Source organism: Vombatus ursinus, unplaced genomic scaffold (assembly GCF_900497805.2).
Source record: "Vombatus ursinus unplaced genomic scaffold, bare-nosed wombat genome assembly UNPS02009132.1, whole genome shotgun sequence".
NCBI classification, from domain to species: domain Eukaryota; kingdom Metazoa; phylum Chordata; class Mammalia; order Diprotodontia; family Vombatidae; genus Vombatus; species Vombatus ursinus.
In genome coordinates this window covers 12,731,946-12,753,967 of record NW_020948910.1, presented here as the reverse complement: position 1 = coordinate 12,753,967, position 22,022 = coordinate 12,731,946, and the positions used below count along the sequence as shown (strand labels likewise).

At 37.3% G+C, this 22,022-nt stretch overlaps 1 protein-coding gene across 1 annotated transcript in view; it reads right to left on the bottom strand.

Moving 5' to 3' along the window:
* The window catches only part of MAP3K5 (mitogen-activated protein kinase kinase kinase 5), a 270,359-nt gene that overhangs the window by 66,527 nt on the left and 181,810 nt on the right, over positions 1-22,022 (bottom strand). Inside the window, exons 13-15 of the mRNA XM_027850741.1 lie at positions 21,148-21,243; positions 16,077-16,158; positions 13-146 (exon numbers count right to left, since the gene is read on the bottom strand). Of these exons, the coding sequence (XP_027706542.1) occupies positions 13-146; positions 16,077-16,158; positions 21,148-21,243 (312 nt within the window). The remainder of the gene's footprint in view (positions 1-12; positions 147-16,076; positions 16,159-21,147; positions 21,244-22,022) is intronic.

The following is a 22,022-nucleotide window of genomic DNA, read 5'->3' as shown; positions in this document are numbered from 1 at the left end:
CAATTACCATACCTGCTATCTCGCTCAGGGATTTCTTTAATAGCAATTCTGACTTGATTGCTCAGGTCACGTCCGGCATAAACAATACCATAAGTGCCCTTCCCTAAAATGACTCTGTCACCATTTTCATCATATTCATAGTCATACTAAAAAGAAAAAAGAGAAGGTTTAGTGTAGGTATCATTAAATACTTGAGCATCACTTTTAAAAGAACTTTCTTTTAAAACTTGCACTACAAAACAGCATTAACAAGAGAAAATGGAAGTCAAAGAGAGAATGTCATGAGGCTATTTCCAAGACAAGATCTGTAGAATCTAGTAATCAAATAGTGATTGGCACACCAACACATCCACACACTTATATATGCATACATATACACATACACATACATATATATACACATATCTATACATACACATAAACACATTTTTGAGATTGTCATACCAGCTCTTGCTTATTGATATACACCCTTCCAAAGAACATACTTCCAGAAGAACAGGTACATTTTAAAAGAAAAGTGTGAACTGGAGAACAACACTGGGTTTCTTGACAAAAGACAATTCAATCCATTCATAAGTCTAAAAGCCTCTATGTAATTGATTTCCATCCCAGAGGCCCACTTTTTCTTTCATTTAACAAACTCTGTTATTATGAATCCTCTTCCTATCTTCGATCTTTGGGGACTCTCAAAATAACTGATACTCTGTCAGGACAATCTGTACTTAAAAACCTTCACAGAAAAGTTTTGCATGAATAAAGAATTCTGAAAAACAGATTTGGAAAAAAAGAAGAGATCAGAAAATGTTCTCAAATGGAAACTTTTATCAACAAAGAAAATCAAAACACAATTTGTCATTCTACTTATTTGGACGTATAACGCATAATTCCACCCCAGTTAGCCGGGCAATTGGGAGCACCACGTTCAGAACACGTATTTTTAGGAATGTTTTGAGAAGTTAGCTACTCTTAGGAGAGAATGTGATGACTCTTGCTCCTCTAAGTATGGCAACTTGGGATTCCAGATTATTTGCCTTTGGGTTCCCAGTATCTAAAAGGAATTACCTGGAAACAATTTGCATGACCTAGAAATTAAAGTATAGTCTCTTGGGCAAATGCATGCCTACACCTATCCTATTAATATTGGAAAATATACCTGGAATAAGATGAAACAACTTAAAAGGGAACAAAGCTGGATCCTCTCTCTGGTTGAGGACAGTAGCATGCAATACAGAGGAAACAAAACACGCTTTTCTCAAGGGAGATACGGAGAATAGTACATGAGCTGAGACTAAGGAGTTTTAAGAGGGGCCTCCTTTTTCGGCAGCTTAAATTAGAAACAAGGAATTTGCTAGGAGAGAGTATATAACTATCTAGGCCAGCTAAAGAAATTACAGGCCTTCCTGTAAATATCAAACAGTGACCGTGGTATGTTGGAGACATCAGAAAGATAGCCTAGAGAAGTCCTCAGATCAACTAACCAATAAACACATTCTATCAATGTGAACGCACGCAAACACACACACACACGCACACACGCACACACACAGAGTCATTAGATTGTAAGCTCCTTGAGAACAAGGACTGTCTTCTGTCTCTTTTTGTATCCCCAAATGTTCAGCACAGTGCCTGACACTCAGTCAGTGACTGACGAATGCTGATTGATTGATTCTACTCAGGCTCCTAAAGTTGTCAATTTTGTGACCCCAAGATTTCATGACATTTAGCAATGTTTTCTAGACTCCTCACATATTCTCCAGCAAATTGTCCCTATTATCATCATGTGGAGCGGGTTTTGCCTTTCATATAGGGTATGGGAAGAGCCTGCTTCTGGGAAACTAGAATGGAGGGTCCGGCCCTGTGTTTCAAAGCAAGTATAAAGGGGCTCTGTCTGCTGCCAACCTACCTGGATGATTTGGTGAGCTTCCTTCTAGAAGTGTGTGATGATATATAATAAAGGAGGCCTTCCTTTGATAACTGGGCTCCTTTATACTTTTAAATGTATATACACACACGCTTTTTTTCATATGACATTCATTTCCAAATATGATTGTTCTCCCCTTCACCCCATTCATTGAACCTTCCTATATTTACACATGTATATATGCACATACGCATATATGTATACATAGGTACAAGTAGGTGTATATATATTTATATGTATGTGTAAGTACATATGCATGTATGTGTGTATAGGAAAGTTCACTGGATGTACGGGGAAAGGTGGACAACCATATTTGGAAATGAATGCCATACAAAAAATAAAAGTATCCAAAAAAAAAAAGGGGGCCACTTCAATTTACCACTGCAGTTAATATTATGCCCTCTTCCCCATCCCACTACATAAAAGTGGATAGGCACTGAAGAATATACAAGCTCTGAACAAGCCACTGAAATTTAGTTTTCCTCAGGAACCCAAAATAACAAAAGCATATTTCTATTAGGTACAGAAACCTACTCAGTCTGAACATGAGATGAAACAATCATTAACGAAGGACTTTTAGCGGCATAGGCTAGAGATAAACATACCAATTATCACAGGTAACTGACTCTCTTGTTTCTGTTTGCTTCTATCTTTTTATATTACTCCCCAAAATCTTTACTGTAAGAGTGAGTAAAAAGAAAATAAAAAAGAAGTTGTCCCAGATGAAAAGAGTGGAGGGAAACTGGAGAATAACAACAACAAAAACACGACAAGAGGCATGTGAGCAAACAAGCAGACAAATGAGAAGTGAAGGTACAAAGCAGACGGTGAACGAAGGAATAAAAGACAGATGTGGAACAAATTTTGTTTGTATGGCCACACGTTAGCAAATAATGCGGGTACCAAGTCTGTCTGTGATCACACAATGCAACAAAAGCTGGGAAGAGGGAAAGGAATCCACTTGTTTATTTGCTTTCTCAATATGTACTCTATTAGTTTAGGAAGAGGGACCAAAGCCTTAGCACAGTGTCTGGTACATGGCAGGCACTATAGAAATGCTAGTTGTTATTATTATTATTATCATTTTTTATTATTACTAGTAGTAGTGGTGGTGTTAGTAATAGTATTATTGTTATTATTATTAGTAGCAGTAGTAATAGTGTTGTTGGTAGTAATGATAGTGGTGTTATTATCATTAGTAGTAGTGGTGGTAGTAGTAGTAGTAGTAGTAGTAGTAGTAGTAGTAGTAGTTGTAGTAGTGGTAGAGGTGATGGTGGTGGTGCTGGTGCTGGTGGTGGTGGTGGTGGTGGTGATGGCAGCAGTTGTGGTAATGGTGGTAGTAGTGGTGCTATTAGTAGTAGTAGTAGTAGTAGGGGCAGCTAGGTGGGGCAGTGGATAGAGAACTGGCCCTGAAGTCAGGAGGACCTGAGTTCAAATTCAGTCTCAGACCAAACACTTGACACTTACTAGCTGTGTGACCCTGGGCAAGTCACTTAACCCCAACTGCCTAAAATTAAAAAAAATAATAGTAGTAGTATTGGTGGTAACAACAGCAGTGGTGGTAGTAGTGGTAGTAGTGGTAATACTAGTAATAGTAGTAGTAGTAGTATTGCTGGAAAGAAGATTAGTGATTTCTCAAAGAGTAAAAAAAAGCACGATGTTGATGAAACTTCACTTAATCGCTCTGTGCCAGGATGCCCACAGTGAAAGTAAGAGGCGGTTGGCTGCTGTCCTTCATTCTCAAAGAGGACCAAAACAACATTACTATGTTAGAGTCAAGGTACAGTATATCCAACTGTGGCTGATTAGATCAGTATGAGCGCAGAAGGTTCTACCACAGGTTGGGCACAAATAGTCCATATGAACAGAGGCAGATGCAGTAGACAAGAAAGAAGCCTGGCTTTGGAATCATAGAACCTGGCTTCAAAGCCTGCTTTTGATGTTTACTATCTATGACCTTGGGGAAAACCAAACCAAACAAAATTTAGGAACATAGATCTAATCCAAATTCTTAATTTTGCTAACAAAGCTCCAGAGGTCCAGGAAGGTTGGATGACTTGTCTGAAGCCACATGGAACCAGGAAAAGGTCAGAGCCAGGATTTGGACCTTGCTCCTTGGGAGTCAGTATTCCTTCCACTGATTGGAAGGTATAGCTTATTCCAAGTTGACTGAAAAAAGGCCAGTAAGCCAGAAAAACCAAAGGGGTTATACTTGTGAAATAAATTACCAAGCTTTTGTTTTGCCTAGGCCTATGATTTCACAGGAGTAAGAAAACTTTTGGTAAATGTATACAGCACGCAGAAGTCTGGCAATGTGCCAATGGTCAGGCACTTAGTATGTGGTCACAGGCAGAATAATAACAATAGCTAGAATTTATACAGGACTTTAAGGTTTGCAAAGTGCTTTACAAATATGACAACAATAATAGCTAACATTTATATAGCCCTTTCTATGTGCTAGGCACTGTACTAAGTGTACTTTAGAATAACTAATCTCATTTGATCCTTGCAACAACCTGGGGAGGGTAAGTGCTATTATTATCCTCATTTTATAGACGAAAAAACTGAGGCAAGCAGAGGTTAAGTGACTTGCCCTGGGTCACACAGCTACTAAGTGTGTGAGACTGGATTTAAACTCAGGTCTTTCTTACTACAGGTCCAGTACTCTATCCATTGCATCACCCAGCGGCCTTAAAAGCTTGAACGCAGGTCCTGACATGAAGGCTAGGCCTTCAGCCACGGATACAAATTACTAGAAAAAGAAAATTTGCAAATGTTATAGACAAATGGGAAAAATGCCTTCCTTCTTGTCCCTTATCCTGAGCAGCAAATTCCACTAAGAAATCTGCAGGTTGGCAGAAGGCTCTGCACAAACCTGCCCAACAGACCTTCTATCAGCTTCTCTAGCTGGCTTCCAACCAAATGTATGCCTAGTGGGAGGGGAAGCGATGCATAAAAAAGGAAGAGATTATCTCCTTCCTACATAGCAAAGAGAAATAACAATCTCTCTTGTTTGGTCATACCCAGGTGAGAGACTTAAACCATGAGTGGCTGTTTGTCTTCTTGATGCAGTGAGAAGACAGGAAGAAACTTCTTTTCTTTCCATGGAAAAAGAGTTGGCAGAAAAAAAAAAAGTTGTTTCATGCATAGAAATAAGGACACTGAGAAAAATTACCAACTCCTTGTGTCCATACAGGGCAAAAGATTAAAATTAAAAATTTAAAAATTAATAAAAAATTAAGATTAAAACTTCCGCCTGGCAGGAGTAGAGAAGGAGAGAGAAGAGCACCTCTCTACCTTACAGAAAACACTGAAAATGAAGATCACTAGTTATCACAGAGCTGAAGAGGAGCCCATCGGATCCCATTTAGCTAATAGCGTCTGGGACTCTGCTAGGCCTAGCACATGCCCCATATCAACAAAAGGCAAATAATGGTTTCAGGTTCAAGTGGCAGGGGGAAATTTACATTGTGGCTTGAATGTACTTTGAAATATTAAACAGAGGAGACACTAAGAATTCTGAAGGAAGGAAGAGTAGGATAGCTGGGGGAAAAGAGATAAGGGATGGATGGTGACAGAAATCTGAAGGATATCAATTGAAGACCATGAAAACCTGTGGAGACTCCCTGATGACATGATGACATTTCTTAATAGAAGATTAGGCAAATCACAATTCCAATGTGACTAGACACATAGCAAGGGTTTAATAAATGCTTTTTCATCTATTTATTCATTCATTTATGCAATTTCAAAGTCAAATGATCTTTTATTTCCCACTGAGTAGGAAAATAAAAGGACTCCCTCACACTATTCCTCAAAGCAGAGGTAGAAAAAAATGGGTCCCCTCTGAAGAGAATGTTTAAAAGGGTTATGATTAGTCTGCTGTGTGGTAGCAGGACCGAATGTTGCGCAAAGTGTTTACAAAGCTCAGATGCAATTTTCAGCTTTAGGTATGAAACAGATGTTTTAAAGGGCATTTAGAGAAATGGGACACCAGGGAGGGTTGTTGTTGCTAGGTGAATAGGGTGTTTGTGAAAAATAAATTATAGTGAAATTATCTGCTCTAAAGAAAAACACATTTGTGGGTAGTTCAGTTTTTGCTTTTTATTTTTTAGGGCATGTGCATATATATATATATATATATATGTATATATGTATATATGTGTGTATGCGTATGTATACATGTATCTTCCAAATGAGGCTCACGAGTTATAAGGAAGCATAATTCTTCCCTGGTAGAAAAAGCCTTCGGTGCCTGCCCTGATAAGGATCCACCAGAATAGGTGGAAACATAACTCCATGTAACAATATTCATTTAGAAGACTAGACAACAGAACCTGGTGCAATTCCCTCTTTGGGGGCTAGTTCCATTTCTATAACATCTTAGAGAATCTCCTGAAAAGTCTGAAAAGAAGCCTTAAACTATATTAGGTCCCCCTGCTCAGACCTTAGGAAGATATGGGAGTGCTAATCTCTTAGGTCTTAAATTGTTTTCCATATTTGCCATTTTCACTTCATCTTCAAGGAGAAAATCAATGACACAGAAATCAATAAAAATGAAAACTAATAGGGAACAGAGGCTTCTACTGATAACCATGCTAAGAACTGTATCATTTGAATACTGAAACCACACTGATCATGCCCAATTTCATAGAGGCAAAAACATCATCCTGTTTTATTAGGAGGGGTTAATGAACTGAGTATAAATATATCAATATGCAGACTTCCTAGGGTCATGCTCAAGCCTGTTAAATGTTAAATTCCTAGGTTAAAAAATAACACTGATCCTCAAGAAGTAGAATGTAAGCTTCTTGAAGGAAGGAAACCTTTTTTGGGGGGGGGTTGGAATGTATCCTAGCATGAGTTTTTGCATATAGTAGATATTGATATTTTTTTTTAAATCGAAATGAATTTAAAAGACAACTAGGTGGCATTAGTCCAACTATTCTGGAAAACCATTTGGAACTATGCCCAAAGGGACATAAAACTGTGTGCATACTCTTTGGCCCAGAAATACCACTACTAGGTCTGTATCCCAAAGAGATCAAAGAAAAGGGAAAATAACATATCTGTACAAAAATATTTATAGCAGCTCTTTTTTGGAGGCAAAGAATTGGAAATTGAGGGGATGCCCATCAACTGGGGAATGGCTGAACAATTTGTATATGGTTATGATGGAATATTATTGTGTTATAAGAAATGATGAATAGGATTCTCTAAGAAAAACCTGAGAAGACTTTCATGAACTGACGCAAAGTAAAGTGAACACAACCAGGAGAATATTGTACATAGTAACAGCAGCAATGTAAGGATGATCAACTATGAAAAAATTAGCTGCTCTGTTCAAGACAATTCCAAAGGACCCATGATGAAAAATGCTATCCCCCTCCAGAGAAATAACTGATAGATTCTGAATGCAAATTAAAGATACTTTCTTTATTTTTCTTAATTTTTTTGTCTGTGTTTTCTTACACAACACGGCTAATGTGGAAATTTTTTAAAATTAGGGAAAAAATACTGCTGGACTTGGAATCATAAAGACCTGAGTTCAAATCTGCCTCAGACACTGCAGGACCCTGGGTAAGTCACTTGGCCTCTGTCTGCCTCAGCTTCTTCATCTGTAAAGTGGAAAATAGCACCTACCCCCTTCCAGTCATGTGGTGAAGATCAACTGAGATAATATTTGTAAAGTGCCTTGCAACCCTTAAAGTGCTACATAAATGCTAGATAAATGGGAACATTTCTCTTAGACAAGAGGACAACGAGGTATATTAGAAGTACCCTGGTACACTTTGTGCTGATTATTACCTATAAAACCTTATGTTTTACTGCTTCAAATAAACCTAAATATTAAAAGCAAGAAGAAATATAGACTTTAATCCATCCTTTCCAATATAAAATTTTTTTACAAGTTGCAAAGAATCTAGAGATAAGCTTCAAAATGTGTATTTTATAGAACTGCTTTAGTTAATCTTTGCTGACTGTTGACCATATCCTAGGTGACTGAATGAAAAACAAAGACACACTTCCTGACCAACTGGCCTGTTTTACACTTTTATTTATTTTTTGTCTAGGCACCTAAAAGGCTGCAGTCATCAATGCCAAAAACACTGGACCTTATCTCATCTCCAAGAGAACTTCGTCATCACAGGACTTTATTCTATGATTTTCAAAAAACTGTTCAAAGGATATCTTTAAGGTAACTGCTTATGTTTATCATGTGAAGAGTGATAGGTGGAAGTATTGTTCTGGATGTGGTGTTCACAGACTTAAGTATCACTTCCACTTTAAAATATGTGATATGAAAATAAAGGATTCCCAGATGAGGAAATCCCCTCCACCAAGGACAGCAGCTCCTCTGCAGTTATAGACTTAAGAGAGTTGTCTAGACCAGGGTTTCTTAAACTTCTTCCATTCGTGACCCCTTTTTGAGTTTCAGCAGTGTTCCTTGGGGTTGCATGGCCTGAGGGCATGCGCAGTGCAAAGTGCACATGTTGTGTGTTCTGAACCAAGGCTGCAAGTTGTGTGATGCAACACAGGCAAGTACTTCCAGAAACACCTTGGATTCAATATGCATTTGATTTTTAATTAATTTTTGATCATTGTGCATTCAGAAACCTTTTACTGTTGCCCAATTTTTTGTGAGCCCACAGGGTCACAACTCAGTTTAAGAAGTGCTGGTAAGCAATGAGAGGTTAAGTGCTGAGGCTCACACAACCAGGATGTGTCAAGAGCTAGAACCTGAACCCTAGTCTTCTTGGTTCTGAGGATGGCTCTTTATCTTTATTCACTATTCTACACTGCCTCTCATAATGTTAATATAAACTTGGAATGTTAAAATAAATTCTAGAAAGCCAAATTTAAAAAGTTACAGTTACTAGAATCAAATTAAGAAAACCAGTATTTGGATAGATCCACAATCTCATTGGTGTGGGAAGATTTTTTTACTAGTACAGAGTGCAAATCCCATTCCCCTCTTCCACATCTTCTCATGATGGGATTCTTGTCTATGGCTTCCCATAAATCCTCCATAGCCAATCACCAATCTTCTTGACTTTTCTCCTACCACTGAAGTTCAGTGACTCAGAAGAGAGAGTGAGGCCGCCTACTTTGTGTAATTCTATCTCACTTAAATCCAATTCATGTACAAGTCAAGATATTACCTGTACTATCATCAGTCCTCTTTGAAACCTTTGAATCTTCTTGTAGATTTCTTCTACTGGTCTTTAATAAATGTTTGTTCTATTGAATTCCCCCAAAAAGATTCCATTAGTTTGTAATTCCACTAGCAAAGAATGTGTATCTACTTCTCCATAACTTCTAATATTGAGTTAATAGAATTTAAATATTTTTGACAATTTAATAAGAGTGAGGTGGTACCTCAGAGTCATTTAAATTTGCAACATTTTTGCTATTAGTGAGCTTGAACATTTTTTCAAAGGGTTATTAACAATGTTTGTTTCCTCCTTTGAAAACTATTTGTTCACCTCCTATGCCCATTTATCCATTGGGACTGGATGTTAGTTTTGTAAATTTGTAATAGTTCCACATGTACTTTACATGTCAAGTTTTTAATTGCACTGGATTTCAGGATTCTACCTGCTTACGTGCTTCATAAGCATTACAAGGCAAGATAATCAAGTGCCCCATGAAATGATGTTTCTTGATGTCTTGGGGCACACAATAAAACCAAGTCTATCAATTCCCTTCATCAATCCTCTGAGAAAAACCTGGGAGCCAGCCTTCCACTTGCTTTTAAGTTCTTTATGTCTTCTGGTTTTATATATAGCAACACTGACCACATGGATGTAGTTTAGTTCCTTCTGTGAATCAAATTCTTGGGCCAACACATTCAGTGAAAGGATGAGTCTGTTGGGTCCTACCATCTCAACCGCTTTACGGGGCACTTCAAACGTCTCTTTCAATTCTAATTTTATGCTTCCTGATCATCACTTCCAATCCTTGGCACCCTGGCCATCATCCCCATCTATGTCTCACCCAAATCTGGGATTCTGCCCCTGGAACCACCCTCTACTTTGAGAGATGAGCTTTTTACCTTATCCTGCCTGAAACCAGACAGACACATCACTGCCCAGCCACCACTACAGAAACCATTCTGACTCCCCAGCCCTTTCTAGCTTCTTTTTATATGCTGTCTTTCCACTTCTAGAATGTAAGCTTCTTGAGAGGAGGGACTGCCTTGCTTGCTTATATCTGTATCCACGATGTTTTGTCACACAGTAAATATATAATAAATTAATTCTTTCCCTCTCCCCCTTCCTCAATTCTCTCTTTTCTTTTCTCTCTTCTCCCTTCTTTCCCCCTCCTTTCTCTCCTCTCCATTTTTCTCTCTGTCCCCTGCCCTCCTTCCTGCCTCTCTTCTCCCTGCCTTCATGTATCACTGTATTATTCCCAACTGAAAGCACTATATACACAGGATGTCCTCAAAATCTTTCTGTACTTCAAGTTTTAGTAAGCTTAAAACTGGAATAAGACTTTTAGAATATCTGTACAAGTACATACACACACACACCCCATCTATCTATCTGTCTATCTATCTATCTATCTATCTATCTGTCTGTCTGTCTGTCTGTCAGTCAGATTACATATATCATCCAGTTAAAGGAAAGGGGCAAAAGCTTAAGAAAATCATGCTCACCTTTAAAAAGATGAACATTCATAAATTTTTAGAAGGCAACCATGGAATAAACCAAGAAAATCAGTACACATAGATAGATGTGTATAGATTCATGCATCTATACACACATATTTCTGTATAGCTATATGTGTATATATATGTACATACACATACACAAGGTAGAGGTATGTGTACATACATAGATATTCACATAGATGGAGTATATAATTTCACAGTATATTTCAGCAGAAGGGAACAAAGAAAAAGCAAGTAGTATTTATAGTAGTATCATGATAAGCTAAGCTCTATTGTAAGAAAGTACTATGACCAGTGCAATAATATATCCACAAGCAGTGGAAAAGGACTAGGTACACTATAGAAACCATTCTATGACATGGATTTCAAATATCTGCTAGTTAAAGAAAAAGAGCAAAAGCTTAAGAAAATCTTGCTCAACTTTAAAGAGAAAATGAACATTTGTAAATTTTTTGAAGGCAAATGTAGGATAAACTAGAAAGATCTGTGCAAATCTGGTTGATTTATATTACAGAATTAATTTAGCAATATTCTCTCAATACTCTTATATTTTCCCAGAAGTTATTCTAAGATATTCTCTTCTAATCTTGTCAGTCATGACTAACTTTTTCAGCTAGTTTAACTAAAGCTGTCCTTGTCCAGAGCTTCTCTTCCAAAAGCCATCCTATTATTATACTGATCACCTTATTAGGGACTGGACTTAACTTCAATCAAGGTATGAGGGATCAAGGTGAGCAGGATTTGGGTATCTCTGCCCCAAATCTCCCTATCACTAGGGATAGGGAGGGCACATGTTTTTAATGTGAATATCTAGCATCTGAAAATGCAAAAGTTTAAATTCTTTATAGATTCTAAATCAACCAGAGGTTGAGAGCCTCACCATGCCATTTACAGGGCTACATCAGAGCATCTAGTCCGGTTATACCCAACCGGTGGAATAAAATCCATTGGTTAATCACAAAATCTACCCAGGTCAAATGTGGTCAGGATTCCAAACCCTCCTCCCTATAGTTATTTCTAGTAAGGACTGAAAACAGAAGGATGGTTAGAATCTGTGTCAAGAGACCTCTTTTTGAAGCTTATGGACTTTTTAGACTGGGAAAAGGTGGTTAAATTGGAAGTTTCCAGCATCTTCTCCAATCTCCTGGTAATTTTAGGGCTTATGGGGAAAAAAAGAGTAGCTTAAGAGTGCCTTCCTACTATAAAGGTAGAACTCATGGCTTATGAGGGATTCTCATTGAAACGAGATTACCTTCTTAGGAAAGTTCTCATTGAAATGAAATGGCTTTCTTAGCTTAGTATCAGCCTGATTCTTGCTAAGATATCCATGAGTTCAGCATCTATAGCTCCCAGCTTTGTGCATTATCCAAAGGGTAGCCATGCCAATTCAAACAAAGACATCACCATAGAAGGCTAGATATAGTGGATGAAAAACCAACAAATCATAAAGTTACAAAAAGTTCCTTTTTAAAGGAACTAATTTCTGAACATTTTTATTATCCTTTGAAAAAGTTTTACTATGCTGATTAAAAATTGATGTTCTATTTTGGTGGTGCTTGCCATCTTCTATCCTAGCAGGCTTCAGGGAATCAAATGCCTTCTGGAACTGGGTGAATCAAGCTTACGCAAAAAAAGGTCTGACAGGTCAACTGTTTTAGCATGTACAAATATTGCAGGCTCTTGGGAAAGAAATTCTTCAGCTACTGGAATATTTACTCACTTTAAGAGATTTCAAATGTGTACTGCTTACAGGGCACAAACTAATGCATGGATGGTTAGAAAAGGTTGGGGTTTTGGGGTTTTTTTGGGGGGGCATAATCTCATCATCTTTTTGTCTTTCAGGGAAAGGGCATTTGAAAAGCCTAGGATTATTTGAGAAAAGCAAAGTTATTCCATTATTAGCTACCAAATAAAACTAAAATAAAACTATGAACAAGGTCTGGTGATGGATGTTATTGCTATTTGGAAAACAGAATTCTGTAATTGAAAGAGTGCTAGGCTTAAGTTGGAAGACCTGTGCTCAAATCCTGGCTCTGTTACCACTTCTTGACGCCAGGTCAAATCACCACTTCTTCTGGCCTCAGTTTCCTCCTCTGTGAAATGGGGATGATATTACTCATCCTATTCATGGGGTTATTGTGGGAGAAACATTTTGTCAACCTTAAAGTACTAATAAATGTGAGTTGTTACTATATTCTTACCTGCCAATGTTTACTGAATCAACCTATTTAGCAAGGTGATATTCATAATAAGAAATGTTACCACTGAAAGAGATTTCATGAGAGTTGATTTATCATGCAGGTGCTACATAGGAATTTCATCTTCATAAAAGATGCATTTTATCACTGTTGCCAGTGCCTAGAATTCTGTTCAAAGTCAAACATTAATATTCTAGCCTGGTATCCTGACAGCAGAAATGCCATCTTCTTCTTGACAATGAAGCATGTGTCTATAAATTCTCTGGTTCACAGTTTTCTCCTTTGCAGTATGACCTCCTTAAAATACTTTAACACACATTCTTGAAATGGTGAGGGGCAGTCAGGGTTGTTGTGAAGCTCAAATGAGATAACTGATATAAAGCACTTTGTAAACCTTAAAGAATTTCATAAATGTCTATTATTATTATTATTACTACTACTACTATTAGCCTTCAGTCACCAGGCCTCCAATCTGTTGATGAAATCATTCCTTAAGCCTTCTTGCTGAGCTCAAGCAATGGTTACAGAGCAATATGGGGATGTGGTGGTAAATGTTTTACAACCAGGTTCTCCAAAAACCAAAAAGTATGCACATACTTTTAAGTTTATATTATGACCACTTTCTTAAGTCTAGATAATCAACAAAGCAATGAATCAAGGCCTGATGTATAGCCAAGGTCTCTGAGGTCTAAATGCTCACACTGCAAATTTAACAATTTGGCCATAGGCTGGCTCCTACGTCCTTCTGGGTATAGTCTTCTTCCATACTCCATTAACAGACTTCCATAGAACAAAGACAGAAGAGACAGTGTAAGTTAATTGGGGGGGGGGGTGCCTTGGGTCCACTGTACTCATGATGAAGGAAAAATAATGCTACTGGGAAGTTAAAGGTTATGATAACAACAGTGAAAGAGTAATTTTTTTTCCCTAGACAGCCAGAAAATCAAATGAGAAAAGGCTTCTCAGCCTCTGCGTCAGTAATTGATTGTGCAGGAAAGAAACCCAGTTACTCTACCTAAGAGATCACACAGCTGCATGCCCTTCATTCCATCTTTATGAGCAAGAAGCAAATGACCGTCATCTGTGATTCTGCGTCAGCTATGCTGTAGAGCAAAGCATTCTTTACCTGGGAAGGACTTTGACATCTTTGGAAGGTTCTAAAAGGCTGTATTATGACTCCTTCTCTATTCCCCCTTGACCTTGACATGAAGATTTTCCCCAAAGATGCAAATTCTAATCCATTTTCCCCAATGTTACTTTTGTATCAACAATTCAGAACAAAAATCATAGGTTTAGTGATGGAAGGGACCCTTATTGCATAATCAAGCCCTTTCATTTAGTAGATGAGGAAATCAATGGCATTCAGAATGAGTAAGGGACTTGTTCAAAGACACAGCTGGTCAATGGCAATGGCCAGCTGATCAGTAGCAATGCCAAGACTGAAACACAGATTACTTGATTCCCAGTACAATTCTGAGGACTGGGGAAAAAAAATCACTAAAATTTCCACTAAACCACACTGTCTTTTGTGGCAACTGTCATGTATAATGATAAGCCTGGGTTACCTCCTGCTCTCACGTTTTACTCACCCTCAAAAGACTGTATTTTCAAAAAGGCTAGGAGCTATATAATAAAGATATCCATTTGAAAATTATTGAAAATTTTAAAGTTTTGTACTCAGGACTTAAACTTCAGTGATCAGCAAAGTCTGCTCATTCAAAATACTTTAACCTCCTCCCAAAATGCCAAATAACTGAGCTGTTTCTATGCCACACTTTGTAAAATTCCTCAAGTTAGGCTTTTCAAAAGGGCTTGCCTCACAGTGGATCATGGCTCCAAATGATAGAAACACAGGGAAATTCTGAAGACAGTTCAGGAGAACAGTATGTGTTTCCACTCACTATGTCAATCATATAGCACCATGTATGTATCTGTTTGAATTCCATTGTGGCATTCAAATTGTGATAAAACTTAGAGGAGTGAAACTCGTGTGTGTGTGTGTGTGTGTGTGTGTGTGTGTGTGTGTGCGTTTTTGCACATGTGTGTCACTGACAATGGATACTGCTGCTGTGGAAGAGATGTAGGTAATAGGTATTCTTCAATGAACCATTCTCCATTTTCATATCAGATGAGAATCAACCAATCAACAATTATTTGTTAAACATCTACTATGTACTAGGTGCTATGTTTAAGTATAAAAACAATCAATGAAAAAATTCTTATTTGCAAGAAGCTTCAATTCAATTCAAACAATTCAATCTAATTCAGGAATCCAATACAAAATAAAACTAAACTAATGCAAATGATTCATCTAGAGGTTCCCAAATTTATTTGGCCTACTGACCCCTTTTTTAAAAAAGTTACTCAGCACCGCCCCCCCCCCCCCGGAAATATACTTTCTTTAACTCTTTAATGGTTTTTTGAAATTTGTGTCATTTCAAAAAATACATAAAATATCTATTTTTAAAATGATGTATCAAATTTAATAATTTATTGTTAATTTGTGGGTTTTTCCTGCACTGAAATTTTGATGACACAATATTGCATCAGGTAACCATTTAGTATAGTATTGTAAACAAGTCATTACATGCACATCTTCCTGCCAATGCATGCTGGACTTCCCGATAATGCACTACATGCTTGACTACCTACACTTGCTTGCTAAGACCTGTTGGCAGACTTGACCACTCATTGGTTAAAACTTGCATTTTGTGTGTTTATTTGGAAAATAATGTAATAACTATGACTTTAACTGTGCTACACAATAGATGAAACATGTACAAATGCGCTTTCAAATTTTTCTTATCTTCTCTTTTTTCCTTATGCTTCCCCCAACCCCTTATTTTTATTCAATGCCACCAGTTGCACCTGAGGCTACTACTGCCCCCCCCAATTGTTCCGGCACCCCAGTGGTATCACCCATTTCAGGAACCTAGGGTGGTCCTGTTTATCCTGTCTTTTCAATTTTCTGAAGAAGAAAAAAAAGCTAATTTTGAACTTAAAAGGGAGAAATATTTGCCAAAATCAGATTTTCTTTTTTTGAGGCAATCAGGGTTAAGTGGCTTGCCCAGGGTCACACAGTGTTTGAGGCCACATTTGAACCTAGGTCCTCCTGACTCCAGGGCCTGTGCTCTATGCACTGTGCCACCTAGCTGCCCTAAATTTTTTTTGAAAGATTTATTTTTTCCCTTCCAAATAATTTAGTTGAGATTTAAACAGCCAACTTTACAAATATCAATTTTTGAGAAGCTTCAATTAATAACTAAACAAATTTAAATATTACCTCCAAGGAATCATTATCACATTCTCCTTCTTCTGTACTTTTCCCCTTTTCTTCAGTAATAGTATTCACCATTTCAAAAAATCTGAAATGAAAATGGAAATGTAGACATAAAAAAATAAATCTTAAATTAACAGCCCACAAAGTTCAACATGGTACCAGTGCGCAAAATATAGCTAATCTTGTGTTTAACAAGGTAACAGAAAGAAACTGTGATTTTCAAAAAATTAACAGTTCCTTCTGTGTTGTCGGATTTTCCCTGAAATTTCCCACATCACCACTTTATTCCAAAGTATTTTATAGTACACAAAAGTACTACACATACTCTTATTCCAAAGCATTTTATAGTACACAAAAAGATGGGGTATGACATGAATAATTATCTTCTGGAGTAGATGATCTGTGCTGGCCATTTCTTCATGTTTCAGAAAAGTCATAGACTGAGAGATGCAAAAATGAATATAGAAAATTGGCATGTAAGTAGGTCTAGATGAAAAAAGGAGTCACTTCTCATTCTAAGACAAGTATGCTTTGCTTAGGAACTTCTCTGGCAAAGAGTATTGAGGATAGCATGGTCCATCACATAGAAAGCAATGCAATTCAGAAAAATGCTGACCAATTAAGATATACTTAATAATCTGCTTTGATTGAGTAGTAGAGGTTTTCTGTAGCTAGCAAGAATTATTGAATCATTTGAGAAGAAGAGAAGAAGATTATCAGTCTTAAAAGGATGTCTAAAACAAGGGGGGGAACCCACAGATATCACAACATCTGGCACTTGGCTTGTTTTCATTTAGTCATCCATATTTGCACTATATAGAGCATTTCTTCATAGACTGCTGAAAATTTCTCATTAAGAAGGAAGCTCTAACAGGCTAAAGATCAGTTGAAAAGCTGTGAACAAACACAAGAGGTTTTACCTCACACTCAGCAAATTGCTAAAGATGAAAATAGATGGGCAGGCTCAGTGTTGGAGGGCTTGTAGAAAGAGGCACCCTAATACATTGTTAGTGGAGCTATGGATTGGTCTGACCATTGCAGAAAACTATTTGGAATTATGCTAATAAAGTGACTGAAACATTCATATCTTTGGAACCCAAGAGTGCACAATTAGTCAAATACCCAAAGGGGAAATCAAAGATTTCCAAAGAAAGAGAGGTCCCATATATGCCAAAAGATTTATAGCAGTGTGTTTTGTATTAGAAAAGAACTGGAAGCAAAAGCTCATTGATTAAAGATGAAGAATATAAAGGTGCAGGAAGATTTTTCTGAACTGATACAAAGTAAGATAAGCAGAAGCAGGACACCAATTTTACAATGCAGTCAGTCAATCAAAAGACTTGACTATGTAATAGGCACTGTGCTAAGTGCCAGGGATACAAAGAAAGGCAAAGATATGGCCTCTCCCCTCAAGGAAATCACATTATAAGGGAAAAAAAGAAATCACATTATTATAGTAGAGACAAGAGGTAAATAAATAGGCATGGACAAGATATATACAGAGCAGATAGAGGGTAATCTCAGAGTGGGAGACACTAGCACCAGGAGGGATGATGAAAGGCCTCTAGAGAAGGTGGCATTTGAGGTGAAGTCTTGAAGGGAGCCAAAAAAACTAAGAAGCAGAGATAAAGAAGAGAATGTTGCAGTCATGGGGGACAAGAGCATACCAAGAATGATGGAAAGCCAGTGAAAAGACATGGAGATGGGAAATGGACTTGCAAGTAAGCCAGTGTAGATGGATTTCAGAGTAAATGAAAAGGGGTAAAGTATATGAAGAGGTAGGTTGTGAAGATCTTTAAAAGTCAAACATAGGACTTTATATTTAATCCTGGAGGTAATTCGGAGCCATTTGCGCAAGAGGATGACATAGTCAACATTTTATTTCAGAAAAAAAATCATCTTGATGGCTGAATGGAGAAGAGATTGGAATGAAGAGAGACTTGAGGCAGGGAAATCAGTTAAAAAGCTATTGAAATGGTCAAGGTGAGAGGTGATAAGGACCTTAACTAGGGTGGTAACAGTGTCAGAGAAGGGAACACAAGTCAGAGATGTTGTAAACGTAGAAATGACAAGATTTGGCAAATAGATTGGATGTGTGTGGTGAATGAGGATGAGGAGTCCAGGATGACACCACGGTAGTGGATCTGAGTGACTAGGAGTATGGTGGTAGCCTCAATAGTAAGACGGAACTTTGGAAAGGGGGAGAGTGTGGAGTGGGAAGATGATGAGCTCTGTTTCTGACATGCTGAGTCTGAGATGACTAAGCAATATCTAGTTCAATGTGTCCAAAAGGAAGATAGAGTTACAGTGCTGGACCACAGGAATAATTTTTTTTTTGTAGTTCAGTAGTTTCCAACTCTTCATGACTCCTTTTGGGGTTTCTTGGCAAAGATATTGGAGTGGTTTGTTGTTTTCTTCTCCAGATCATTTTAAGATAAGGAATGTGAAGCAAATAGGGGTTAAGTGATTTGCACAACTAGTAAGTGTCTGGGGCTGGATTTGAATTCAGGTCTTTCATAACTCCAGAACAGGTGCTCTATCCACTATGCAACCCAGCTGCCCCTCTAGGGGATAAATTAAGGATGAATATATAGATCTAAAAATCATCTATATAAAGATGATAACAACTCATGGAAAATGATGAAATAAAATAGTACAGCTCAAAAAGAGAAGGGGACCCAAGACAATCTTGAGGGATCCTCATGATGAAGGGATATGACACGAATGAAGATTCAGCAATGGAGACTGAAGAATGGTCAGACAGGCATGAAAACCAGGGGACAGCAGTAACATGAAAATAAAGAGAAGAGCAGATATCCAGGAAGGGAAGGTGATTAGCAATGTCAAATGCTTTAGAGGCCAACTTGTATAATGACAGAAAAAAAGATCATTAGACTTGGAAATGAAAAGATCATTGGTGTCTTCAGAGCTGACAGTTTCAGGTGAATGATGAGGTCAGAAACCAGACTGTAGAGAGTCTAGAAGAGAGTGAAAAGATAGGAAGTGGAAGCATCTAGCATAGATGATTCCCTCAAAGAGTTTAGCTGAGAAGGGAAGGAGAACTATACCATGATAACTAGTGGTATGGTCAAATCATGCAAGGGTTTTTTTTAAGAATGAGGGAGATTGGGACATTTTTGTTGGCAATGGAGAGATAATGAAGATGAAAGAGTGGGAATGATTGTAGGAACAATCTCCTGGAGAAGATGAGAGGGGATGAGATCAAAGGCATGTAGTGCATTTGGTCTGAGCTAGAGAATGAAGCCTGATCATCTCAGACTGTTCTCCAGTTGTTTACCATTTGTGTACAACTCTTCATGACCCCATTTGGGGTTTTCTTGGCAAAGATACTGGAGTGGTTTGTTATTTCCTTTTTTAGCTCATTTTTACAGATGAGGAAACTGAGGTAAACATGGTTATGCGACTTGCCCAGGGTCACATAGCTAGTAAGCGTCTGAGGCTGGATTTGAACTTAGGAAGATAGGTCTTCCCGACTCCAGGCCTGCCACTCTATTTACTGTGCCACCTAGCTGCCCTCTCTCATACTGTAGTGAAGCAGATAATAGGGAGGAAAGATAGCTTAATGATGTCAGATAAGGAAGAGGGAAGAAGAAAGAGCTCTCTGTGTATAGCCTTAATCTTTTCTGTGAAAAACAACAATAACAAAATCAAAACCAACAACTACTAACTCCCAACAAGTGAATTAGCTTGCTTTTTACTTAAATGTATCTTTAGATGGATTTTTCCTCCACTATAGATCTGTTAGGAATACAGGACTGCAACCTAGTCTCTATCAAAGCATTCTTTGATGTCAGCAGAGAGTTCTGGTAGTAGTTGTATGTCATGGAAGAGGAAAATGCAAAAGAAATAGCATTTAATCAAGAGTAAGAATACAATGAAAGTATTACAGTTTTACTGAGGTTGGCTTTAAAATTAATTACATCATGGTTGGTTATCTCATGTAAAATTTTACATGTTCATGAATATGTCACTCAAACCAAATAATTTCCACAGGAGTCAAGAACAATTAACACATGCATTTTTACTGACCATACTTTTATTTTAAAATTGTTCTGTCTAACCAAAGGGTTTCTGCCTTAATCACAGCCATTAGCAAATGAAAAAGTATCTGAATTTAACAAGTTCCTTTGCATTTCCCTTCTTACATCTTAAATAATTAGGCTTTGGAATTGAAATGTAAACAGAAATATAATTAACAAATTTGCTAATTTCCTAAAAATAAATACATTTTTATATTTATTTAATATAAAGTAGGAAATACATACATTTCCAACAAATAAAATTTTCTACAAATTAATAAAGACACAAATAAATTTGCTAAATTTCCTACAAATTTTGTAGCTATATGTTATACAAGATTAAAGATAATGCTACACTTAAGAATCATGCCTTAAAATATATATGTATGTATATATAAACAAATATAACTACAACTATATACTGTGCAGTCAAATCCTGATAAACTATATGTGAGTTATTCACCTCAAATTTTAAGTCAACAGGCCTCTACTATACAGCTTCTATTCCTAACACACGTTCAGTCACTATATGATCAGGGAATAGACACTATTTTAATTACCTGTATAAGCAAAACACATTTTAGGAGGATAAATCTGCTGGGAAATAACATACTGCTTGTTATACAATTAAAGAGAAATCATTTTTTAAAAATTACCTGCATCGATGCTCTGTCTCATTAATGTGGGAAATTGAATGTTGATACTTACAAAGGAATTTAGGAAAGGCAACTCTGGTAATCAAAAATTACAGTGATCACATTTAAAATGAGATAAAACCTATAAACTAACCAAGAAAACTAGAATTAATATTATCCCTGTGGGAAGAATTATGCTTCCATATAAAGTCTGATCTATTAAAGAGCACCAAAGATTAAATGACTGATAAAAAAAGAACATAATTAGGTAGTATTAACTTATATGAAAAATTTACACAGCTGGGAACTCTCAACAGAGACTGCACGTTCATTCATTAAAAGAAAATAATGATCAAGGAATTTCATTTTTCCCTCTTCAAGATGATGACTAATACATACTTTTTGCAGTGAAGTTCTGTACAGAAGTAGATTTGAAAATCATCCGAGTTGTGAAGCACGTATAAAAAGCAGCATCGTTCCTCAAACTTTGAAATACTGAAATAAGACAAGCAGTCGTTAGTTAAGGAAATACCATATAGCAGGTAGCTGGGGACTCAGAACAGAGATAAACACAATTCACACCAAAACCCAATATAGTGAGTATAAAAAGCAAAACTCACAAACACTGTGGGGGTTTTTTAAGGTGATATTTTCTGGGTAGCAATAATAAAAGTGTTCAACACACTGAATCTTATCCTATGTCCTCATGTATAGGCAGTGGCGTTACTATAAATTCTTGCACTCTCACAGTTTGGCAGGAAGGGAGAAGTATTGCTCAGTACTGTACGGCCATTGTGCTGGGTGCTAGGTATGAAGCTATCCCTGCCCTCAAGAAGTTTGCATTCTTTGGGACAGACAGCATAAATACATGCAAGAATCTTTAAGATAAAAATGTACATATACAAGGCAATAGAGAGGGGGAGGACTCTTATTTGGGAGAATCAGGAAAGATCTTAATGTGGGGGGTGTCCAACTTAGGCACCAATACCTAGGGACTGCCTGGTGATGCTGTCCTAGTAGACTTTGTTTCTATCATTTTTATCAGCTGGCACAAATCATTTGACCACTTCCTTCTATCAGCAACACCCCAGGGACAGCATCACCAGGCTGATCTGGTTGAGCTCTCCTATAGGAGTTCAGTCATAACATCTATTTTATAGGTGAGTATATAACTTTCTCAGAGTCAGAGTTGACAGCAGAACTGAAATTAGAATTCAAGTCTTCTAAATTATTACCCAGTACTTGGGCAAATTCTGTTTCACATAAATCACTAT